The sequence below is a fragment of the Polistes fuscatus genome, unplaced genomic scaffold, assembly GCF_010416935.1.
Source record: "Polistes fuscatus isolate 324 unplaced genomic scaffold, CU_Pfus_HIC Scaffold20, whole genome shotgun sequence".
NCBI classification, from domain to species: domain Eukaryota; kingdom Metazoa; phylum Arthropoda; class Insecta; order Hymenoptera; family Vespidae; genus Polistes; species Polistes fuscatus.
In genome coordinates, this window is record NW_025113097.1 from 925,259 (window position 1) to 948,944 (window position 23,686).

Here is a 23,686-nt window from a genome sequence, read left to right on the forward strand (position 1 = left end):
CTATTTGTTCGATATAAAATACGATATCTTTTCTGAAAATTGTTATCAATGCTTATTGAACATTATACTTTCATTCCGTTGAAAATATACACGTATATATGTAAAGTGTATCGATTAATATTGCACGCATACATGCATAAATGTATTCGTTACTTTCGATAATATCGTCATAATATTTTCCAATGCGAAAGTAGCGGAAGACCGATCGATACTTTCTCGTTTTTCTCGCGAAAAATATAAGAATATATATATATGTATGTATAAAAAAAAAAGTCGTTATTTTTACCGATCTGCATCGAGGTTATAAAAATTTATTGAAGCTTGTAAGCTTTACGACGAAGATACGCCAATATTGTAGACATTTCTTTTTCGTCGGCTCATTGCTGAAAGAAGGGATTGAGAAAGAGGAGGAGGAGGAGGAGGAGGAGGAGGGATGGGGTGCCTAAGGGGTAATACGATGCTCCATAATAACGACGACCTCTTCTCTTTTTTTCCTTTCCACAATTCTAACGAAACAATCGTCCCGCGTAAGACGGGATTTTGTTAACAATCTCGTGGAAAATAATAAACCTCGATGATTATCTGTTTGCCTTTTACTTTTTCTTTTTCTTTTCGTTCTTTTATCTAAATTCTTTCGATTTTAAACTGTTAAAACTCCGCGCGACGATCAATGTTTCGTAAATAAATATTAAAAAAAGAAACAATATTTTCTTATTATTATTTGTATATCAATTATTATTATTTAAGTTCATTTATTTATTTTTGTTTTTTAAATTATTACTCAAGTTATTACTTTAAGTTATTAATTAATTTTGATATTTATGAAAGATATATAAAAAATTTCTTCAATGAATAAAAGTTCGACAATGGATAAAAAGGGAAAGTTGTTATTTCTCTCCATAAAGAATTTCGATGTATCGTAGTTCGAGTATCGGGCTGTTCACATGTCGGCTTTATCGATGATCGACCGTGTACACGTTTCCAAATGTCCAACGTTAAAACCCCTTTGACGTTTGAAAGGTCGTAAATATATCGATTAATTGCAAAACTAAATGTTAACCTTTGTGAACCAAATTTTTCCATTTTTTTTCTTACTTTGTTTCGTGTAATAATTTTCTTTCTCTCTAATAAATTTAAGATCAACAATTTTTTAAACGTCCTACGTGGAAAAAAAGTTTATGGGGGAGGGGGAGGGTGGTCGTGGAAATAGAAAGAAAAAAAAAACAATGGGAAAAACTTTATACAGAGGAATTACAACTGTTCGTTAAAGCAACAAGAGCTTTTCGAATTTATTGGATTTTGAATGAATTCGAATATTAAAGTACAGTAAAGTAAAGAAAAGAAAAGAATTGGTAGGAATTAAAAGGAGTTAAGATGTTGTTCACGTTGTTACGTTGCACCACAACTGTTTTGCTTCTTCTATACATCTATTTTAATCGATCTTTCGTGTTGTACCCTATTGTTTGACTCGTTAGAAAAAAAAAGGGAAGGAAAGAAGGAGGCTTTATAGCGACTAGCCACTTCATATTCGAGTGTTAACGAAAGCAAGAGAACACTTTAGTAGTCGTACAAGGCCCGACGTTGAAAGCACTGTATCTCTCGATCGGTTGACAAAAAGCTCAACGAAAGCTCGCGAGAAAACACGTGTCAAGTTACTCTCGTCTTAAACTAAACAACTACTTGCTACTTACTAGCGATAAAATAAATATCCGTAATATGTTTAACGTTACGTATTTTGTTTTACTTTTTTCTTAAATTTAACAACGCCTATTATTATTACTATTATTATTATTATTATTCGAAAGGATTAATTTCTTTTCAAATACAAATTTTATTTCGATTATCGTATACCCCGTAAAAATATTTCACGAAATATCGAGAAAACGTTATCGATTAATAATAATAATAATAATTATTATTATTATACCACGATTATTTCTCGAGAAAAGAAATTAGAGATACGAAGAGGGGCAAAAATAAAACACACACGAAAGTAAATGGCAAAAACCGAAAAGGTGAACAACATTATTTCCAAGCTTCTCATTTTTTTCCAGAACTTTGTAATCGAGTTTGATAATCGTGAAATGGGAGCTTTATCTCCCATTAACCCTTTCCCTTTCTTAACCACTTACTCCTCCTTTTAAGTTTTCCTTCATATTTCGTTCTACTTTTAACTCTTAGTCACTCTCTCTCTCTCTCTCTCTTTTGTTTATCTCAAAGTATAATGGTAAAAAGCGTGTTTAACATCGTACCAGAAGACTTCTATTTCAATGTTGTCTTTTTTAATGGCATTTGCACTATCGCTAACATGTTTCCCACAACCAGTTGACTGACTCATTTTGATTGACAGGACGTTATACAGGGAAACTGCATGAAACCCGGTGAGAGAATATTCATTGAGACAGGAAAAGGACAGGCGCGATACAACAACCGGTAATTGCATTTTCGTATTCATCCGGAGAGATTAGAAATATTGTACGGGGGTGAAGGGTGAGGAATGGGGAAAGGGAGAAAGGAGAAGGGGAAGGGGGAAAAAAGGTTGGATATTAAATAACATAAGAAGATGTTTTAAGTAATCTTCGATAAATAATCTTTGACGTTTATTTAATAATCATACTACTTGTCAATTATACTTTAAACGAGAAACGTATTTTATCATTATTTTATTATTTATAATATTATAAAATATAGAAACTTGTTTCTCGTACGAGTCCGTTCGATATTAGTTTCCTGAACGATTTCAAAAAGATTCGAGAACGTTGATCGTTTGCTAACGTCCTGAAGAAATGAAGATAAGGAAAAAACAGAGAGAGTCTAGGGGAAAATAGAAATGGAGAGAGAGAGAGAGAGGAAGAGGGAATGGTCCAATCGATTTAAACGAATAAAGAAAATCGTATCTCGAAGCGATCGATAAAACGTTCTCGCTCTCATAAATCAAATTGTCATCGAAATCCTTTGGCGAGTTTCCAAGAATGACCATTGGAGTTTATCACTTGGGATATTTCTGTAGGATACATCTCGAATTCTAGACGATAAATATATATATATATCAATTCAACGAGATCCATTGTGATTGGAGAAAAATTCTTCGTGAAGTATAAGCAAAGAGAAAGAGAAAGAAAGAAAGAAAGAAAGAAAGAAATACAAGAACTTAACGTATTCGTAACTCGTCTTAGTTACCATCGAAATAACAAACAGAAAAAAAGAAGAGAGTAAGAGAAAGAGAGAGGGTGAGTTTTCATGTAAATGCTTAAAATAATTCATTTTATAAATCGATTTACATTCGATAAAGAAAAAAAGGACCTGGGAATGGTATGAAAAGTACGAAAAGAAGACACGGAAAGAAAGAATGAAATAATAATAAAATATAATAAAAAAAAAAAAAAGGGAAATGAGAAGAAAGGGTGGGAGGAAGAAACTTAAGGGTGAAAAAAAAAACAAGGAGGGGTACATACTAGAAAGAGGAAAGTTACACTACCAACGCGGGGTGTTTTCAGAGAATAAGGGTGGTGGTGGGATCTTTCTGGTGATGGTGATGGTGGTGGTGGTGGTGGTGGTGGTGGTGGAATCGGTCGATGCCACCAGATGCCGTCGTGGCGCCAGTGTCGGCAGAAAATAAGCTCGCCCAAAGGTACCCTAGACTGCAGTAGCCCGGCATCCGTCGGCGCCGCGGCCAGGGTTTCGGAAAAAGCACTAGGAAAAGCGGCGGTGTGCTTTTAATAATACGTCCCCCTATCGTTCGTTCGTTCGTTCGTTCGTTTATTCGTTTATTCGTTCGTTTATCGTTCGTACGTTTGTTCGTTCGTTCGCAAGCTCCGCGAGCTTGCGTCGGTACGAGCATCGGACGCTATTCGATCACAAATCTTCTTTTACCTACTACACGATATTACTACTTTTTTTCAGCAAGAAAAATAAATATATATATAGATAGATAGATAGATAAAAAATAGATAAAGAAGGAAAAATATACCGAGTGAACTTGAAGAAATTAAAAGAAATAGAAGAAGAAGAAGAAGAAAAGGAAGAAGAAGAAAAGAAAGAAGAAGAAGAAGAAGAAGAAGAAGAAGACAATACGTTCGACATGACGATTGTCCATTAAGGAAAGGAACTACTATTGAAATTAATTAATCGGTTAATTAATCGATGCCGAAGAGATTAACGGATTAAATGCTCAAGGTGGAAAGTAGTATCGCGTAGTGAAGAAAGGAGAAGCCGGGTGGACGAGAGGAAGAGGGTGGTTGGACGCGCGAGGGCAGCCCAGGAGGGTGAAAAAGGAATAGAAAGAGAGAGAGAGAGAGAGAGAAAGAGAAAGAACACAGGATGCGGGGGCACAGGAAGAGGGCGCCAAGCCCCGTAGATTTTTCTTCTTCTTCTTCTTCATAGGGGGTACACTACAGTTTTCTTTAAAAAATAAAAGAACAAATAAAAATGAAAATATATGAGATAAAGAATGAAATGACAAGAAAAGAAAAGAAAAGAAAAGAAAAGGAAAGGAAAGAAAAGCTGTCGAGCTTTTAACTAATCGTACTTTCGACCTGGCTCGAGACTCCTTTCCTTTAGTTTAGTTTCGTTTCGTTTTTTAACGTATCATTTCTACGTCTCCTTATCTTGTACAAATAAATATTTGTTTTAATTCGAATTTGATGATATACTTGATATATATATATATATATCCTAATTCGGTAAGCTTTGAGAAATAGAAAGGAGGTTATTTTTAGAAACGAAATTAGGAGAGTCAGCCCCTACTCTCATCCTCCCCCTTTCTCTCTTTCTCTCTCTTTTTGATTCTCTCGTTTTACATCGAACGAAATAAGCATATGCTAGTTTTCCATTACAAGTTTATTACATTTTGAATCGATCTGTTTAATAAACGGAACCTTACTATATACTATGCGTTTTATCCTAACAATAGAAATATATTTTTCTATTTTTCTTTCTTCTTTGTATATTAATAAACGATTATATAATTTTTGATATTTTAACGATCGTACCAAGAGCAACGACATTAACTCATTTTTTTTTTTTTTGCTTTTGCCTTTCTCATTATGTTCATTACGTTTTGATATTAAATTAGAAACGTTTTGGTCATTACGTACAAATATATATATATATATATATACGCATACGTAACGATAGTAGTGAAAGCGTGTTCTCGGTGTGTTCCACTTTCGAGTCCGACGAACGCGTTGACACGCTCGATCGAGCGTAATTAATTAGTCGTGGTTTCGTAGTAACCACCCCCTACCCCCCCTCCTTCCTTCAGTCAACCCTTTCAAATCGTTTGAGTACGAATTTCGTTTCGTAGATTACTAACGCAATCGTAAAAGTAACGATAATCGCGAAGATGCTTGACCTCGAAAACCAAACGTTAAACGGCGAGCTTTAAAAGCCAACCAATCAACCCCCAAACCAAATCACGAATGTTTACTTCGTCGTTTAATCTGTTCGGTAATTAATCAATTTTATATACGTTTCGTTCTTCATTTACTTTAACTTTGAAAATAATCTAATATCAATGAAAGTTTCGTACACCGTGTATAATAATACGAGTTTTCTTTTTTTTTTTTGAACGTAGTAGTTTAATTGCTTGAAAATCGAAAAAAAAATATACCTTGAATGAATTTACTACTACGCGATACCGTACAAATAATTATTATTTGTTTCTTTTCTTTTCTTTTTCGAAAAGAACTGGCTCAAGATTTCTTTTTGCGTGTTCGGGGGAGAACGGGGGAGGGATGAAAGAATTCGAAATATGGGGCAGTAGTAAAAAGTAGAGAAAACTTAAAGGCGATCTGTAAACTCGCGTGTAACATCGCTTTTTTTTTTGTATTATCTTGTTTTTTATTTGAAACCTCAAACCCCGACCAACCCCACCCTTCGTCTATCGGTTGTTTAACGAATATCGATATTCACTTATTTTATTTTCTACTCTTGTATTAAAAGAAAATAAAAGAGAAAAGAACAAAAAGAAATGGGAAGAGAAAGAGTTCAACGATTCAACGCGACGTTGTAGAAATGTTTTTCGAACATTTGGAAGAATACATAGATACGTGTAATTGATAGACCACGGATTGGCAACTTTTACCAAACGCATATATGCGTCCATAGGACCAGTCAAATGAGTTTCGAATGAACAGAAAGAAAAAATAAAATAAAATGAAAAGAATAAAGATCGAAAGTACGATAAGCTCGAGATAGCTAGCTTAACATCAATGATTCAAATTAATCTGACATCGTCAGATTTTTTCAAATAAATAATATGAAAGAAAATAATTAAAAAAAAAAAACAAAACACACACAATCCTATCTATATATATATATATATATATTTATATATAAATAAAATAATAATAATAATAATAACGCAGATCTTCTGCTTCGCCTCTTCGACGTCTTGTGTTACGGCGGAGCTGAATAATAAAAGGACACGAGCGAGTGAAAGGATTAAAAGGAATATAATAATTAATCGTCGTCGTATCCGTAAAGAAACGAGCACTGCCGTTTGTTCTCCGACATGGCGGACGAAAAGGAGAAGCAGACGTTCCTGCAGAAGTTACTGTTCTACACAACCGCGTTCTTCATCCTCCTCAGCACCTTCAGCCTCTTCGCCTTCCTCTTCTTGGTCCCCTTCGTCATCGACCCCGCCTTCACAACCATCTTCATGCAGTTTGACACTCGGCCTGCCGAGTGTGTCACCATCGACGTTGAGTCCAGGAGAGGTGAAACATTCGATCTTCTTCTTCTTCTTCTTCTTCTTCTTCCTCATCAAAAACCCCCAGCCAACCCCCAGCCAACCCCCAACCACTTTCTCTTTCATTCACTCAGTTTTCTATCTTTTTTATCTTTTCGTGTCAGAAACGTGTTGTTAGTTATCCCCTTGTCTCGTTTGTTCGTTCGTTAGTGAACTAGTTGCTGGTTATTGTTGTTGTTGTTGTTGTTGTTGTTGTTACTGTTGTGTTTTCATGTTTCGTTGCATGTATTTCGATCAACTCATTTGTGTGAACAATTATTTGTTTTTTTTTTTTTTTTAAGAGGATAAACAAAAGAATATTTAAATGCATATCGCGTTAATCACTTTTCTGAAAATTATTCGTAAATTTTTCATCGTATTTTTAATTAAATATATTTTCATAATAAAAAGAAATGTTATCGCGTTGATGATATACAACTGTAATTTTGTATATATAATCGTATTATTTTTTATTTTATATTACGTATAAAATGATATTTTAACGAAAGAATATTTTTATTTTTCTCTAAAAAAAAGAAAAGAAATAGTCGAATAGAAATAACGTTGAAATATATCTCTTTGTAAATATTTGCATTTATTTTCACATTCACAGTCGTGATCGTGCCATTTATTATATTTTTCAAGAATTTTCATTCGTTAGTTTCAATTAAACAAATTAACAAAAGAAAACACGCGTGCAATAAGATAAATTCGAATATTCCACGATTAATATTATTCCTCGTATTAGTAAGTGTGCGTACGTGTGCGTGCGTGTGGGTGCGTGAGTGTGGGTGTATACATTTAAATATGTATGTATGTCTCGTGCAATTCTTTGGGTTACTTCCGGAATGCATGAAAACTTCTCCTCATCTTTCTATCCTTCTCTCTCTCACTCTCACTCTCTCTCTCTCTTCCTTTTTTTTCTTTTTTTCGTTGAATTTCCATTGAAAAATAAGTTTAACGAACTCGCTCGTTCGTACCATCATACGAGCTTGAGCGCATTTTCTTCGTTATCGGGAGATCTCAGAGTATCGTGCTGAACTTCTTATGAAAGGATCAAAGAATTTTTACCATCCCTTTATTTAGAATCATAGTAAACGTTCTATCACGCGTGAGAGAAAACTATAAAACGTCGGTTCGTTTGTTTCTTTTTGTATTATTATTTCTTTCTATTTTTTTGTTCTATTAAACTTTCGTATATTACGGGCGCGTATATGCGCCCAACGAAAACAATCCGTTGTCGACCTAAGACGCATATATGCGCTCATCAATTATCTTCTTTTATTTACTCGCATTTATTTTTAATCGAAATAATAGAGTTTCACGTTATTCATATTAAATAAAATATTATAATTAACCTGTGGAATAAAAGAGAGAGAGAGAAAGAGAGAGAGAGAAAGAAATGAGATAAAGAGATTTTCTAAATGATAAGATTTAAGATTGACGCAACTGGTGTCTTTTTACTCGCGATATCCAACCTGGTCTCGAACGATCCGCACACTTATTCGTGCCCCACGGTACTTTTTCACTCTTTCGTCAACCCTCATTCTAACACACTCGACAACTACTCTTCTCTCGAACGTCATCGTGCATAGGAGATGGGGGTTAAAGGTGTTCTCTACGATCAAGTGTTCAACAACTTTTTCCTACTCGATGTCTAACCACTCCCCCGCAATATTCGATAAACAATTAAACATCTCGAGATCACGTTAAAACCATTATAATAATCGTTTGGTATTTAATTAGTTTATCTAATTTGATTTAGAAATGTTTCTTTTTAGAAAAATATATATCTTCTGTAGAGAATACATTGAAAATATTTCGTATTCCTTAAATAGGATTTTCTTGAATCGTCATACAATAATAATTCCAAGTTTCAAGTTGGTTAAACAACGTTGTTTCATTAATACGTCATCATTTTTCTAGTTAGGGGTTATAAATCTTGGGAGAAAAGAAAAATTATTCTCGTATGCACGCTTTGCATTATTTCTAATTGAAAGTACGTATGTGTAATGTTGTGTGTGTGTGTGTGTCTCTTCGTTGTAATAACTCCACGAGGTCACACGATGCTTCCCATCATCGTGAATAGCATCATTAATCAATCATAGAGTGAAAATGAGTTTGTTTTCTAATAAAATATAAAATAAAAGTAAAACTGAAAGAGATCGTTGTGTTATGTGTTCATCCATTGGGTATAGTCAATGTATTCGATTCGTCGAATATTATTTTGTTGGCTGATTCGAGAGAGTTTAATTAATCGAAGCTACGAGTGGCCTCGTTAAGTTTTTATTCCATGAAAGAACGTTGATGGTTGAGTCCAGGTACGAGCAACTGCTCATGGACATCCTGTAGAGAGGGTTGCACCAAGGAGTTGTATGATTGCACGCAAATACGTGTTAACTACAAGCTACCGATTAATACATCATCCGCCGAGGATGAGGCTGGACCAGTTGAGGGAGGCAGGGCGGTAGGAGGTGTCGAGGATGACGAAGACAACAGGAGGTTAAAGAAACCGCGTTATGAGCGGGCCCTAAGGGATTATGATTATATCGAAGATTTCGACGATGATGAATTCGCCGAGGAGGATGATGCAGGACTGCCGAAACCCTTTCCTACAGGTACAAACCTGCACCCGGTGTCCTTCGTTCGTCAAATTCATCTCATCTTTTTCTTCTCTCTCTCTCTCTCTCTCTCTCTGTGTTGAACAAACAATAATCATCTTTGAAAACTCACGAGAGAACGAAGGACACCGTTTTTAGGACAACTATTTTTCCTGGAAGCCCTTTTACTTAACGTCTCTCTCAGCAGCCAAGAAAGATCGTTGCTCGGCGATAATGAAACGAAGTTCGCAGGTCTCATGGGCAACGACTCCGAGTGGTACTTCACTGGGGCCAAGCTGTTCCCGAACGTAAAAGGCTGTGGATACCCTCCAGTGCTGAATTGCAGTATTTTCTACCAGCAGTATGCCAACATAGGGCATAACTTTAGCTGTTACTACTCCAAAGTGGATCCCGGAATAGTCATCAGCGAACTCGACATGTGGCAGGTCTCTCCACGCTTTCGCATTCTCATTTAACGTTTCTGTATATTTCCATATAATTATTTCCCCAGCCCCCCCCCCCAACCCCTACTACAAAACACACCACACCGTTCTTCTATGATACTCTAATTTCTTTAACCCGTTTCATATTTTATTCTTTCTTCGTAGCTCGTGCGTGTAAGGTTTGATGTGATCCAGGTGAAAGAAAGTACAGAAAAAAAGAATAAAAAGAAAGGAGGTCGCTTTGTTTCGCGTGAAAACGATCGAACGCGACACGACCTCGACAGGCCTAACGTGCTAACGCAAACCTAATACTATTTTATATCTGCGTATACGATCCTTATCCTATTTGCCTCTCTGTTTCACCTCGAACTTTTCAAAAACGACTCGATTATATATTCTTTTTTTCTTTCTTTCGAAGAAAAAAATCGACGCAGGAAAAGTATTCTCTTTTGATTTGACATATTATATATATATAAAAAGTTCTGATTGCGTTGGGATTATCGTTGACTCGTACTACTGCGAAAATGGGAGGAGCTGCGAAAATGGGAGGAGCTTCTAAAAAAGGCTGCCAATCGACTGATTGACAACAGAAACAATATAAAGTACAAATATTTCTCGCGTGGACGAGTTTCGTGATTTAAAAAAAGAAAATTAAAGGATTAGGGTAGCGAAAGGAGGAGGAGGGAAAGAAAATTTCGTTTACTTTTCGAACTAACTTCGAATAACATTAAAAAGTACCCTCGTCTCGTATGCTAGGTCTCTCTCAATTTTTTTTCTCTCTCTCTCTTTTCCCCAATTCACGCACACGCACATACATACATACACACATAATGTGCATACCTTTCTACTCGTGGGTGTATGTATCCATGTATGTATGTATGTATGTATGCATATTAAGTTTACACGTGGTATAACTTTTGCAGAAGTTCACTTTTGCAGCAGCAGCAGCAGCAGCAAGGAACGACGGCCTTTGAGAATCGATATACTGCAGGTGCCTATTCAGTTAGGTTTCCTATTCATGCTGCAGTTATGCGACTCGAAGTGTCTCCTCACTCGACAGTTTCTCAAACGCTTAACGGCCGTTCTTATTAACGTAGATTTACGTCGCCGCTAATTAGGACACGGAGAATCTTCCGTCGCGATCTTTTGGACTTTCCATCCCTTTCCACCCCCACCCCCACCCTCAACCCCCAACCCCCAACCCCTAACCCCCAACCCTTATCCTACCTCTTTCTCTTAATAACCGAGCTCTGAATTCGTCTTAAAGTTCGTTTCTTCATCGTTGGAAAGAACGTAGAAGAGTAAAAGAAAGAAAAAAAGGGCAAGGAAAGTTCTTTACTACCTTCTAATTACACTTCTTCCTTCCTCCCCTTTCTCTCCTCGTCCCTTCTCAATCTTTCGCGATTATTTTTTTTCTTTTTTCTTTTTTTGTTAACGTTTAAACGTTCTACTCTTCGTTACTAATATTCTTTCATTGGGAAATCAATGAGATTTTTTTTAACGAGATAACTCATTCTTATTGCGAGTTATTTTATTTCGTACTTTGTTTTCTTTCATTTACGATATTATATTTTCTTTTTTTTAAATACAATCGATATTTTTAGATATTTATAATAATTATTTCAACGTGTATATATTTTATATAAAAAAAAGAAAAAGAAATGTGAAAGATATTATCGGTAAAGATAGAACAACCAAAAAAAGAGAAGAAAAAAGGAAAAGAAAATCTACTTCATTCTACTTCGTGACAAATTTGATGACGGGAAAAAAAAAGAAAGTAAAGAAAATAATAAAGAAAGAAAAAGAAAGAGAATAGTGTAAACGAAAAGAAAAATTATTCTACGGTGTACCACCGTAGGAAAAAAATATCTTTTCGAATTCGCGTTAAGGGGAAAGAAAAAAAAAAGTTCTCGAGAGTGCTCCATGTAAAAATGAAATTTCAGATAAGAGGGAAAGAGCGAAAGATAAAAAGAAAAGGAAATAGAAAAAGAAATAGAAAAGAAAAGTAGACACGCGTGTATTTGTATAGGAACGTGTGTTCATCATTCTTCGTATGTATGTATGTATGTATATATGTATATATATACACACTAAAGTAAAATACGCGTGTGAAATACAATCGGTAGTCGGACGCGAACGATTCGAGTCAGCGTTTGTAAGAGAAATCTTTTGAAAGAACCGAAAAGCATTCGCGAGATGCAGTGCAGAGTGCTTGCAAAGATCTCGCGAGAGAATGCATTTTTTTTTTCCCTCGCGTAGGCGTAGTATAAACGTTCCACGTAAAATTCAGAAAAAAAGAGAGAGAGAGAAAGAGACACACACACAAGGCATACTATGATTCCGTTTGATTTTTTCGTTAAAAACGTAGCTGTGGCATTAGGTAATACACCCGAATACAATGCATTTTCAAACGAGAATAAATGACGATGCTCGTGATGAAAAAAAATAGAATAAGTGACGAAAATGTATTTCTTCTTCTGAAATTTCATAGTCAACTTCGTTGTTTCTTTCTTTGCTTTTTGTTTTTTTCATTTTAATTTTCAATTTATTCGACGAATTAGAGAGAATACTACCAGGGGGTAGAATAAAGAAAGTTCTTTTTCATTTTGTTCTCTCCCACCCCCTTAAAGGAAGAATCTTGGATGAGAGATTTGTTTTCGCAGTAGTACGAGCACGAAATATCCCCGACATTTTTCTCTTTCCAAACGTTTACAATTCGTAGATGTTTTTATATTTATTTTATGACCACCCACCGCTCCCCCTTACTTTTTTGTTGATCCATTACATCCAGGAAAAGGAAAGGAAAGGAAAGAAAGAAAGAAGTAACTAGAAAAAAATAAAAAACAACAGATCCTAGGATAGTAGCAGTAGTACGAAGCACGAAATAAAAAAAAACTCCGTTGTATTTAATCATTGAAATGTTTCGTTTAGTTTAGTTTAGTTTTAGTTTGTTCCTCTTTTCATACTTTTTACGTAGTTGCATTTTATTCGTAACAATTATACGCACACTAACTCATCTCGCGGAACAATAATTTGCAAAGTGTCGTTAAACAATAACGACGAAGTTATTCTTTTCTTGAAAATACAACAGGATAGTATAGAAGAAGACAATAAAACCTTCGACAATTCCACACACCTATATCCAATTCACCTGTTCGTTCGTTCGTTCGTTCGTTCATTCGTTCATTCAATTCATTTAATAAAATCGTCTCTCTCAAAGTGTATTTTATTCATGTTGAAAACAAATAAAAGAAAAGAAAAGAAAAGAAAAAAAACTATAGAAAATATATCATATAGTAAAGGAATCCAAGCTGACAGTGGCTGCGCAAAATGCATTCTCCAGGTGTATATGAACCTGGTGTACGCGATGGCAATTCCGATACCATCTTTCATAATCTCGGTGATATACCTCACCATCGCCTACTTCAAGATCTACAACGAAGACGAGGTTAACCTCGTTGACGGGGAGGAAGGGGAGGAGGGTGCCGAGGGGGTCGAGGGAGGTAATGGTACGCCACTGCCACTCACGAGCGGTGCCCTTACACCTGGAAGCGAAGCTTTTAGGGAGGATCTGGCAAGCTTTGGTCATCAGCTCAAGGTCGCGATGGCTGATGACATCAGTAGGGAAAGCCTAGATGGCATACCCAACTCGTTTTCGATTCAGGGGTAAGCGTCAACAATTTTTCAATTGTATTACCTCGTCACGAATCATTTTCTTTCTTATTATATTTCATCATTATTCCCCCCATGTACGATATATATATATAGTTTTTATTTATATTTTATGTTGTCGTACGTTAAAAATCGGTGTGGACGTTTAAATGGGATAAATTATTGCATGAAAATTACAATTTATTCAAAGGTAAACGAAAAAGATAAAAGAGTAGGAAAGTAAACGTTTAGAATGATTGTATATATTGTTGTTAGAAAAATAATCAACTTAACATATTTATATATATTATATAATTTTTATTAATTTTTTTAATATACACAATTTAATATAACACTAACTCTAACTATAATAAATGTTATATATAATAACACTAACTATAATAAGTGTTATATTAAAAGTAATTTATATAATAATTTTTAATAAAATAATATTTAATATATATATATATTAAATGTATATATACTTGTTAATCGAATTTAGTCCGATATATAAGTAATTTTGTATCTTTCACCATTTAGAAAACTATCGAGCATTATATTCTTATATACCAAGTTATTTTCTAAAAACATTGCGACGTTAAGGTGATCCTATTATAAGAGTAAATCCAATTGCCGTTGGTCGTTTATGGTTAATAATATTTTCCTGTGTGGGGCACACACGCGTGTCCCCTTTGTGTCTGTGTGTTACGAGATTTTATTGTCCAGTCGAGTGATGGTAAATGTCGATCATGCGACACTTGGCTGGCTTTTAACGCAGTATCCTACTATGACTATTACTACTACTACTACTACTACTACTACTTATTCATAGTCTTCAAGCAGCATTTATATTCTCACGTCATTTTCTAATATACTTTACGTTCTATCTAGGCTTCCGCTCGATTTACTTTAGAAACAAGATTGATTTGTTCAAATAATTGTCCCGACACGAATCGCAACGTAAGTTAATCGCTTTAAACTACCAATCATCATCATCATCATCAGCCTATACTGTCCACTGCTGGACACACATCTTGGAAGATGGTGTAAGGATGGTGTGTTAGGGAAATTTATAGGTTTAGACAAGGATACTGGATGGGACAATGGATTCCCCCGTATGGTTTTGGGAGATAATCCAAGGCTCGCGTAGGCAGGGTCGCATCCCTGAAGTAGGTCTATCCTCCACCGGGATCGTGTAGGAGTACCTACCCGCTACCTTAAAACTACCAATACCACCCTTTAAATCAAGAAAAATAAGAAAAGAAAACGGTAATAAATGATCAAACATTTAAAAATGTTTATTATTATTATTATCATTATTATTTTAAGTGGTTTCACTTAAAGAAAAATCACTTGGATCTATGTGAACACTGTAAATACACATGTTTACAGGGTATACTCGATAATAAAGTAGGGGGAAAAGGAAGAGGAAATATTTTGATAAAATTAAATGATAGTAGTGGTGGGGTAGGGGGAGGAGGGATAGATAGATAGATAGATAGATAGATAGATAGATAGATAGATAGATATGTCATAGAAAAATCATATAATAGTTCACTGTTTCCTTCCGAAAACCATCCATTCGATGCCCGACGAAGCAGAAACGCGTATTGTCCGCGGTTTCCTATGTATATGTAGTATATAAATATCATAGTAACCGCGTAGTATTCTCTCACTCTCTCTCACTCTCTCTCTATTTCTCTCGCATGCTCGTAGACCTCGTTTTCAGTATCATACTCACCGATATATCGAACGCGATTACACGGCCAATTTCACCGTCGGCCTAAGCCTAACATGACTAGGATTTATCCGATGAACTAACATAAGTTTACGCAAACATAACAGCTTGCGTTTTAAACCTTTCTTTCTTTTTTTTGTCTTTTTGAATAAAAAATTTGTTCGATTCTTTTTACAGAGATTTTTTTTCTTTTTTAAATATCGGTTTACACGGTATTTTTATCAATTAAATAATTACATTGAATTATTGTAAAGCGTGTAATTAAATGTAAATACGTATTGAGGGGAAAAAGAGAAAGAATGAGGGATTGTTTTTTTTTTATAAATAAAATAGAGGAAAATATTCGAATAAAAAGAAATAGATTTCTCACACACACTTTTACGAGTCGTAGAAAAATTGTTCACCGACGAATCAATCTTCATCCAGTCCCCCGTTCCTCCCACCCCCCACCACTCAGCCCCGTCGTCGTATAAATTTCGTGAATAAAACGTGCGTGTCACCGAAGTGAAAAAGAATTTTTACGAGATGAAAAATTACAAAGAGAGAGAGAGAGAGAGAAAAGGGATAATAAAAGTGAGTGAATATTTTCGTAAAAGACGTAATGTTATTTTCCAATTTGAAAGCCGGTACACGTTCGATTACTGATTTATGTTAGGATATTAGGTAGACGTCGTCTGTAAATTTCCAGATGTTTCTACCACCGGTGGTATACAGCCAACTTGGCAACCCTTAAACGTCATAATATTCACTATACTATTAACGATGGCGTCTTGCAGTCTTGTTTCGTGCCAAGAACTCGCGTTTCCATGTTCGATAAATATATATATACATATACATATTTACTGTATAAAATAAATGAAGGAATATTTTTCTGGCTATGTAAAAAATTAACGCTACTTTTGCAATAGCCAAAACTCTAGTCTCTAAATTATTAGCTCGAGTATTACATTACTTTGAATTCTCCGATTTTTATTATATCTTTTTTTTTTTTGTATTTAAAATGATAATCCATAGGAATAAAATGTGATTGATATTTCTAAGGAAAAAAGAAACGAAATTTATAATTTCGTGAGTATTTTTGTTGTTTGAAAGAAATCAGTATCACTCCACCCCCACCCTCAATTTGTACGAATTTGTGCAGTGCCGAAGAGGAGAGGAGGAGAAGGAGGAAAAAAAGAAAAGAGAACATAAAAGTTGGTCGTTGACTCTCGTAACGTCAATTCCTTCTTATTTTTCAGTTCAGACGATGTTGACAATGTCTCGGGGTGAGAATTAATCGACGTAACGACGTATACTTCTATCGTTTCAAACGACAATTCTCGTGTCCCATAGAAACTCAATGAATATGTGTATCTACTATGTATGTTTGTGTATGTGTGTGTGTAAGTGGGTGTCTAGGTAAATACATAGTACGTATATATGTATATACATACACACAGTATAGAAAAGTATAACGGCGACGTGCTGTCTATCGTGAAACCCTCGGATCGTACTTTACACACCCCTTTCATCCTGATTTCAACTGTTTATACACACTTGGTATATTTTTCAGTATTTTACGATTGAAGTTAAATATAATTCACACATACACACATAGAGACACAATTATTTATTATATTTTATTTTTATTTATTATATATTTCCATATTAAATTTACTATCTTTTTTCTTTCTTTTTTTTTTTTATCATTTATATATACATAAAAAAAAGAAACCTTGCTAGAAGTTTCCCGTGATAAAAAAAAAAAATATCCAAGCTTAAGCCTTCGAACTATGTGGATGGGAAAGTTTATACATTTTTAAAAGGTACTTCGATCGACGTCAATGAAAAGAAAGGCCACCACCGTCGCGTAGGGGTAGTTGTGTCGCGTCGATAATTTCGCGAGGAACGATTTAACATACGAACATTGGGAGGGAGGGGGGGGAGGCAGCGGGGGTGGTTTGTACATATTTATTTTTATTCGAGTTTTTTCGTAAGTAACCTTCTGTTGCAAGGGAATAGGAGTTAAAAAAAGAATAGTTTCGTTGACAAATTAAATTCGTCAACCCAAAATTCACGTGATACTTCATTTTGTTTTTTTCTTTTTTGAAATTCTACCTTTATATCTATCCTATCTATTCTCGTATACACCCTTAAGTACGATAATTCCATTTTTCTATGATTCTACTAATTTACACACGCACACACACACACACACACACAGACAATCGAAACGGGGAATAATTTCAACGAGAGAAATAATATAATAATCATTTCGATACATATCTATTACTCTGTAAAATAAATAAATCTACTACACCCCGACCCTCCCACACGTGTATAATAAATAAATGAATTAGTGTTTTTTACGGGGAAAGAAATAACTTTATACTCAGAACGAGTTAGCGAGGAAACGAGTAAGCTAGGCAGCAGCAGCAAGGACGCAGCAAGCAAGCAAGCAAGCAAGCATCGATTCTGACCCAACTATCTACGCCCCACCCTTGAACCTAACACCAGGACTCTCCCCGTTTCAGAGGGAGGCCACCCCTTCGCGAAAAAGCACCGATTCTAAACGACTTTTATACGTTAAACTTCTTTCCCGAATATTCCTTCTTAACAAATATATATATATTAATAATAATAATATGAATAACGAAGTATGGGTAGGGGAAGGGAAGGGTTATGAAAAGATTTTTAGGAAAAATGTTCTTTTTCAACGTGCACGTTCAGAAACGTCGGAGATCGATCGGTGGTAGGGGGTGGGGTAATTGTTCTTAAGATAATATTTAAAGAAAATAAAATAACGAAGACACATGAAGTAGTAGTAATAAGGAAGGAATAATATAAATCTCGGACACGTCAATTTGTCGTATAAAAAATATTTCCAAAATTGATTATTTTGTTCCAGCAACTTGAGCAAAACGATGACGACGAGTATCTCAACTCCCCCTGGGCCGACGGCAGCAGTCTGAAGCGTCATTTCCATGGTATGAGTAACATCTCATGGAGACCACATTAAGAAAAAATGGGAAAATATAAATAAAAAAAAAAAAAAGAAACCATCAACCACACACATCTCCTTCTTCTCCGTATTCGCCGAAAAAAAAAAAAAGAACGTACGTCCAGGGAATGGAAAATAACACGAGAAAGAGAGAGAGAGAGAGAGAGAGATGGGACACGTTTATCATGGTGTTACACAGTGTTATATATATATATATATAAATATTTGAAAAAGTTTGCTAACCGTGAAGAGCCAAAAAATTCTTTTACCGTTTCGAATACAGCTTAAGCAAGCGCGTCGTCCTTTTTACAGAGTGAACCAGAGGTTTAATAAATGGAGAATTAATAATTATTAGAGGGAATGTGAAAGACACGGCCGTCCCTCAACACCTCAAAACATATAATAGTATATATTATATATACACATACACACATACACAAACACGCATACATATATATATATATATATATATATATTTGTATGTATATATATAAAAAAAATATGTAATTATTTCGCTTCGTCGTCCACATATGCCGATTGGTCGATGATTTAAATTTAGAAAAAATGGAAAAGTGAAAAACGTAATCATGAAAATCGACCATCGGTGTTTTCGTGCAATTGCCGATCAATCCGATGAATTATAAATCTGCCGTATATGTATATATATATATATATATATGCAATATATAATTGATCTTTCTTTTAAACCAAAAAAGAAAAAAAAAGGAAAGAAAAAAAAATAGGGAGAAAGAAGAAGAAAATAAAAAAAGAAAATAAAAAAAAAAGGGTTTACGCTAACTTTATCGACAGAGACAACGATATTTTGTGAAAAACATTTTTCTACTCGATAACCGCCATGAAGTGTAAGAAAAGAAAGAAAAGAAAAGAAAAGGAAACGAAAAAAAAAAAAAATGGTCGCCGCTTCCCTTCCTCTTGCCTCTCGCGCTAATCTTTTTTGCGTGACAAAAGTTGAAAATATTCAATTTAAAAATAAATAATATATAATAATATTAATATAATATTAATAATATATAATAATAATAATAATAATATATAAATGAGACAAAATGTGAGGGGGTTGAAAGGAAAAAGAAAAAAAAAAAAAAGAAATTTTCAAAACAACGTAAATTTCGTCCGTAGCCATTTTTATCGTCATCGTCGTCGTCGTCGTCATTTATTCGCGTATTTATCATTTTGATAGAAATAATATTGAAAAGAATAATAAATAATATTTTATATTATTATTATTATTATTCCTTCGGCAATTTTGTCTTTTTTCTTTTTTATTTTTTTTTGCTAAATTCGAGAACCCGGTCGAGCACGCGAACTTTTTTTATTGTAAGGGGAAGTTACTACCCCTTAATTTTTTAATTTCATTTCTTTTCTTTTTTAATTTTTGTCGATGACGACTATGAATAACGTGACTGTACAAAATAATAGAAGAAGAAGAAAAAGAAGAAGAAGAAGAAGAAGAAGTGAATCAATAAGAAATAATAATTTGTAATGCACCAGATCTTGCGTTAAAATTCTCATCACTATCATCATCATCATCATCATCATCATCATCATCATCATTATTATCATGGTGTCGTTCCTTTCGAATCTGTCCTACGTGCTCGACCAAGTTTTCTCGATTAATTAGATAATCGAACTCACTCGGCTTACTACTACTAACGTGTCTGGCCGATATTTATTGAAATAAAATTTATAAAAATAAAACGAGTATACAACACAAAGAGATTCCCTCTGGTTCACTCGACCACACCGAACGGGTATATCTGAGGTAATAATAATAAAATTATAATAATAATAATAATAATTTAGTAATAATAACAATAGTACGAATGAAAATGTATTAAAAAAAAAAAAAGAAGAAGAAAGAAAAAAAGGAAAAAGGAACAAAGGAGGAGCGGGGAAAGAAAAAGAGAAAAGTTTCGATTCGTAAAAATGGCGTTATTCGTATATACATAATATATATATGTATATATATATATATATACATGTACATATATATATACATAATATAATATTTCAAAGTCACGTTATTTGCGAGCTACACGAACGGAGTCGAAAATTAATGGCGAGAATAAAAAGAGTTATAAATATAAAGGTTGATAAGCAAAAAAAGAAAATAATTAAATGGGGAAAAAAAAAGAAATAAATAAATAAATAAATAAATAAATAAATAAATAATAATAATAATAATAATAAATAAGAAAATGGGCATGGAAAGATGTCGAGTTGAATAAATATTTAAATACCGTTAAAAAGTTATATATAAAATATTAACTAAGTAATTCGCTTGCTGTGTGATCATTAACGCATCCAATCACTGTGCATTTTAGTAGAGACACACGAACGACACTCTTTTATCGAATTAATCTGCGAATGAATTTGTTCTCGCGACTCTTTGAAACACACACACACACATACACAAACATATATATTATATATATATACACAACATATTACAAACAAACAAAAATACCATTAAACACCGTAAGAAAAAAAATGATGAAAATTACACGCATAAAATCAACCACGTGGTGGAGAATGATTGTCGCCCCGAAGTGGCACTAATTTTGTTTAATAATAACGTGTCAATCGAATATTTCACACAATTTTCACGCTCGAACGAGATTCCGCTGCTATTTGTGTACATTTTTCGAAAAAACGATAAAACCAAACCGAAACCGAAACTGAAATTAATCATGGGCTAAACGATAGGAAAAAAAAAGATAAGGAGAACAAATAAAATATGTTAAATATTTAAAAAGTATCGTTTAACAACACAACAACCAACAGGAAGACCGATCCATACAACCAATAAAAGAATATCTTTAACAAAAAATATAAAAATATCTCATCGTCGTTTGTTTAAAGAACAAAATAATTCAAAGAAGAAGAAGAAGAAGAAGAAGAAATATAATAAATGAAGGATAAAGAAATCCAAAGACTATGCTCGTAACTGCTGCGTTCATTCTCGTATACCGTATGTAGATCCAAAGGAAAAAAAAGAAAGAAAAAAAGAAGAAGAAGAAGAAGAAAAATAAATAAATAAATAAACTCGGTTAGCGGTACCTGTATTCGTGCGGTGAGAAATAAAAAAAAAAAAAAAAGAAGAAGAAGAAGAGTCAAAAGAAACGAAAACCCTTTTTAACCCTTTACGGACGGAACAGTTTGAAACTGTGAGTGATACACTTTCTGTTGGATACGAACAACGAAATGGTCAATCAAATTCAATCCAATTCAACCCCCTAACCCTCAATTTTGCCGTCTATTGCCCACCATATCGATACACTGATTAATCAATAGACACAAAGGCTTCTCTCTTCGATATTATTGTCATTTTGTTTTACTAACGTAATACAGAAATTCTATTTTCATTATTATTATTCATTATTTTTAAGTATATATTGATTTAAACTTTGATACAAATTAATATATATATATATATTTATTTTCTTCTATAATTTTATTAATTAATATAATATTACTATTATATTTTAATTATTATTAAATTTCTTATATATGTATAGAAGAGGGTTCAGGTTGAGCACAAATGTGCATCACATAATATTATTAATTAATATAATATTTTAATTATTATTAAATTTAGAGGGGGGTGTTCAGGTTGAGCACAAATGTGTATCACATCGTTTGTCCGCAAAGGGTTTATAAACGAAACGAACAAAGAAAGAGAGATAGAAAAAAAGAGAAGGAAAGAGAGAAAAAGGAAATAAAGAAATAAATAAAAAAGGGATAAAGATACAAGGATGAAGCACTTATACGTAAGATAATTCTCCCTAGTTATTTATAAGTATATTAAATATAAATAACTAACGCAAGATATTAGTGGCGCAATAGAAATTGCTCGTACTTCGATCGATTCCTGGCCGAATTTTTTTCTACATTTAAAAAGAAAAAATACCTACACACATACATACATACATACATACATACATACATATATACGAACACAACATGCATATATGCATCATATATATAATATATAAAGAATCTCGGAGAAAAAAAAAAAAAGAAAAAGACAGGGCCGTAAAAATTTCGTTTTTATATTCGTCGTTCGATCGACACACGCGTATATGTATATGTGTGTGTGTGTATATATAGTTGATGCATCTATGTCAACCGGAAGTATCGACCAAACGAATTTGACCATGCAAGTATCGGCTCGTTACTTCCGTCGAAATCACTCCGAGTTCTTTTTCATTTTGATTTCTCATCTGGCTTCTTCGGTTATTAAATTTTCTTTTTATTTTTTCTTTCCAACAAAAAATTATATATATATATATATGTTTAATAATTTAATTCTTTTCTTTTTTTTTTTGAAGTCATCCAACGCATAAGAAATATTTGGTAAAAATTTTGAATGAAAAGATGCATCCCATGCATTCGTTATTGCGCCACGAGCGTTGGTTAATTATTGGAAGAAATAAATGAATTGTTTTTATGGATTAAGAACAAGTTGTCTGTGATTTATAATTAAATGAATATTTAATAAGTATATTAACGGATAATGAAGTTCATAATCGAAGCGTTGGTGACGACACACTGATAACTAAATAAACAAATTAATTAAAAAGATGTGAAGATTTTAAAGAGATTGAAAAAGAAAGAAAGAAAGAGAAAGAGAGAGAGAGACGAGAAATGATGGGAGGTATAAAATGCAATTTTGAGAGAAAGAAATAGAAAGAGAGAATCAACGAAAAATGGGAAAAAGGAAAAGAAAATAAAATAAGTAAATAAATAAATAAATAAATAAATAACAAAATGTGTTTCTCCGAAGCAAAAAGGGTAGAGCAATACGATATAGTGAAAAAGAAAAAAAAAAGAAAAAAGAAAAAAAAAATAATAAAATCGCATTAAAACGAAGTCATTGCAAAAAGGAATTCTAGAAAAAATTGTGAAGAAAGATGATATTATATACATGATATTTAATAGAGATTTACGATGAAAAAAGAAAAAAAAAGAGCACGCAACTTTAAAGTAAAATAAAATAAAATAAAATAAAATAAAATAAAAGAAGAGAAAAAACAAAAAAATAATAATAAAACAAGAAAAATATCATGTAATTGCTGTTGTTAACAAAAAAAATTGTACTAATAATTGCGCGATATTAAAGAGAGAAAATAATAATTAATAAAAAAGAAAAAAAACGATTAAACGACGGTATGTGCGTGGCTGTTAAAGGGGGGGGGGATAAAAAATAACTAAACCACTTGCTCAACTAGTATCAAGAAAAATATGAAAAAATTGTAAGGGGAAAAAAATAGAAGATAAAAAAAGGTTCGGCACTTGATCGTCGCGTCTAAAAAAGAAAAAAAAAAGTACTTCATAGGTTTTAGGTAGATATTTATATAGAAGCGCAAAAAAAAACACCAAAAATCGTTCCTTCCACCCGCTCCGGCCGTATAATATTTGATTATCAATTTGAAATAATAATAATATCGCATCTCATACGAAAAGGCAAAAAACAAGCTCTGTGAACAAGAAAAAAAGAAAAAAAGAATAAAAAAATAAATA

General features: G+C 33.5%; 2 protein-coding genes across 6 annotated transcripts in view; one reads left to right on the top strand and one right to left on the bottom strand.

The window, feature by feature from the left end:
• Positions 1 to 18,284, top strand: part of LOC122517383 (cilia- and flagella-associated protein 298-like) — a 53,794-nt gene extending 35,510 nt beyond the window's left edge. Inside the window, exons 1-6 of one of the 3 annotated variants that reach the window (XM_043635743.1) lie at positions 4,012 to 4,386; positions 6,369 to 6,719; positions 9,052 to 9,348; positions 9,583 to 9,776; positions 13,117 to 13,439; positions 18,050 to 18,284. In XM_043635743.1, the coding sequence (XP_043491678.1) occupies positions 6,515 to 6,719; positions 9,052 to 9,348; positions 9,583 to 9,776; positions 13,117 to 13,439; positions 18,050 to 18,113 (1,083 nt within the window). In that variant the 5' untranslated portion in view covers positions 4,012 to 4,386; positions 6,369 to 6,514 and the 3' untranslated portion in view covers positions 18,114 to 18,284. Of the gene's footprint in view, positions 1 to 3,999; positions 4,387 to 6,368; positions 6,720 to 9,051; positions 9,349 to 9,582; positions 9,777 to 13,070; positions 13,440 to 18,049 lie in introns of those variants that run through there. The other 2 variants (XM_043635745.1, XM_043635744.1) reach the window with 2 other exon arrangements.
• The window catches only part of LOC122517380 (hrp65 protein-like), a 47,552-nt gene that overhangs the window by 8,655 nt on the left and 15,211 nt on the right, over positions 1 to 23,686 (bottom strand). The window lies entirely within an intron of this gene.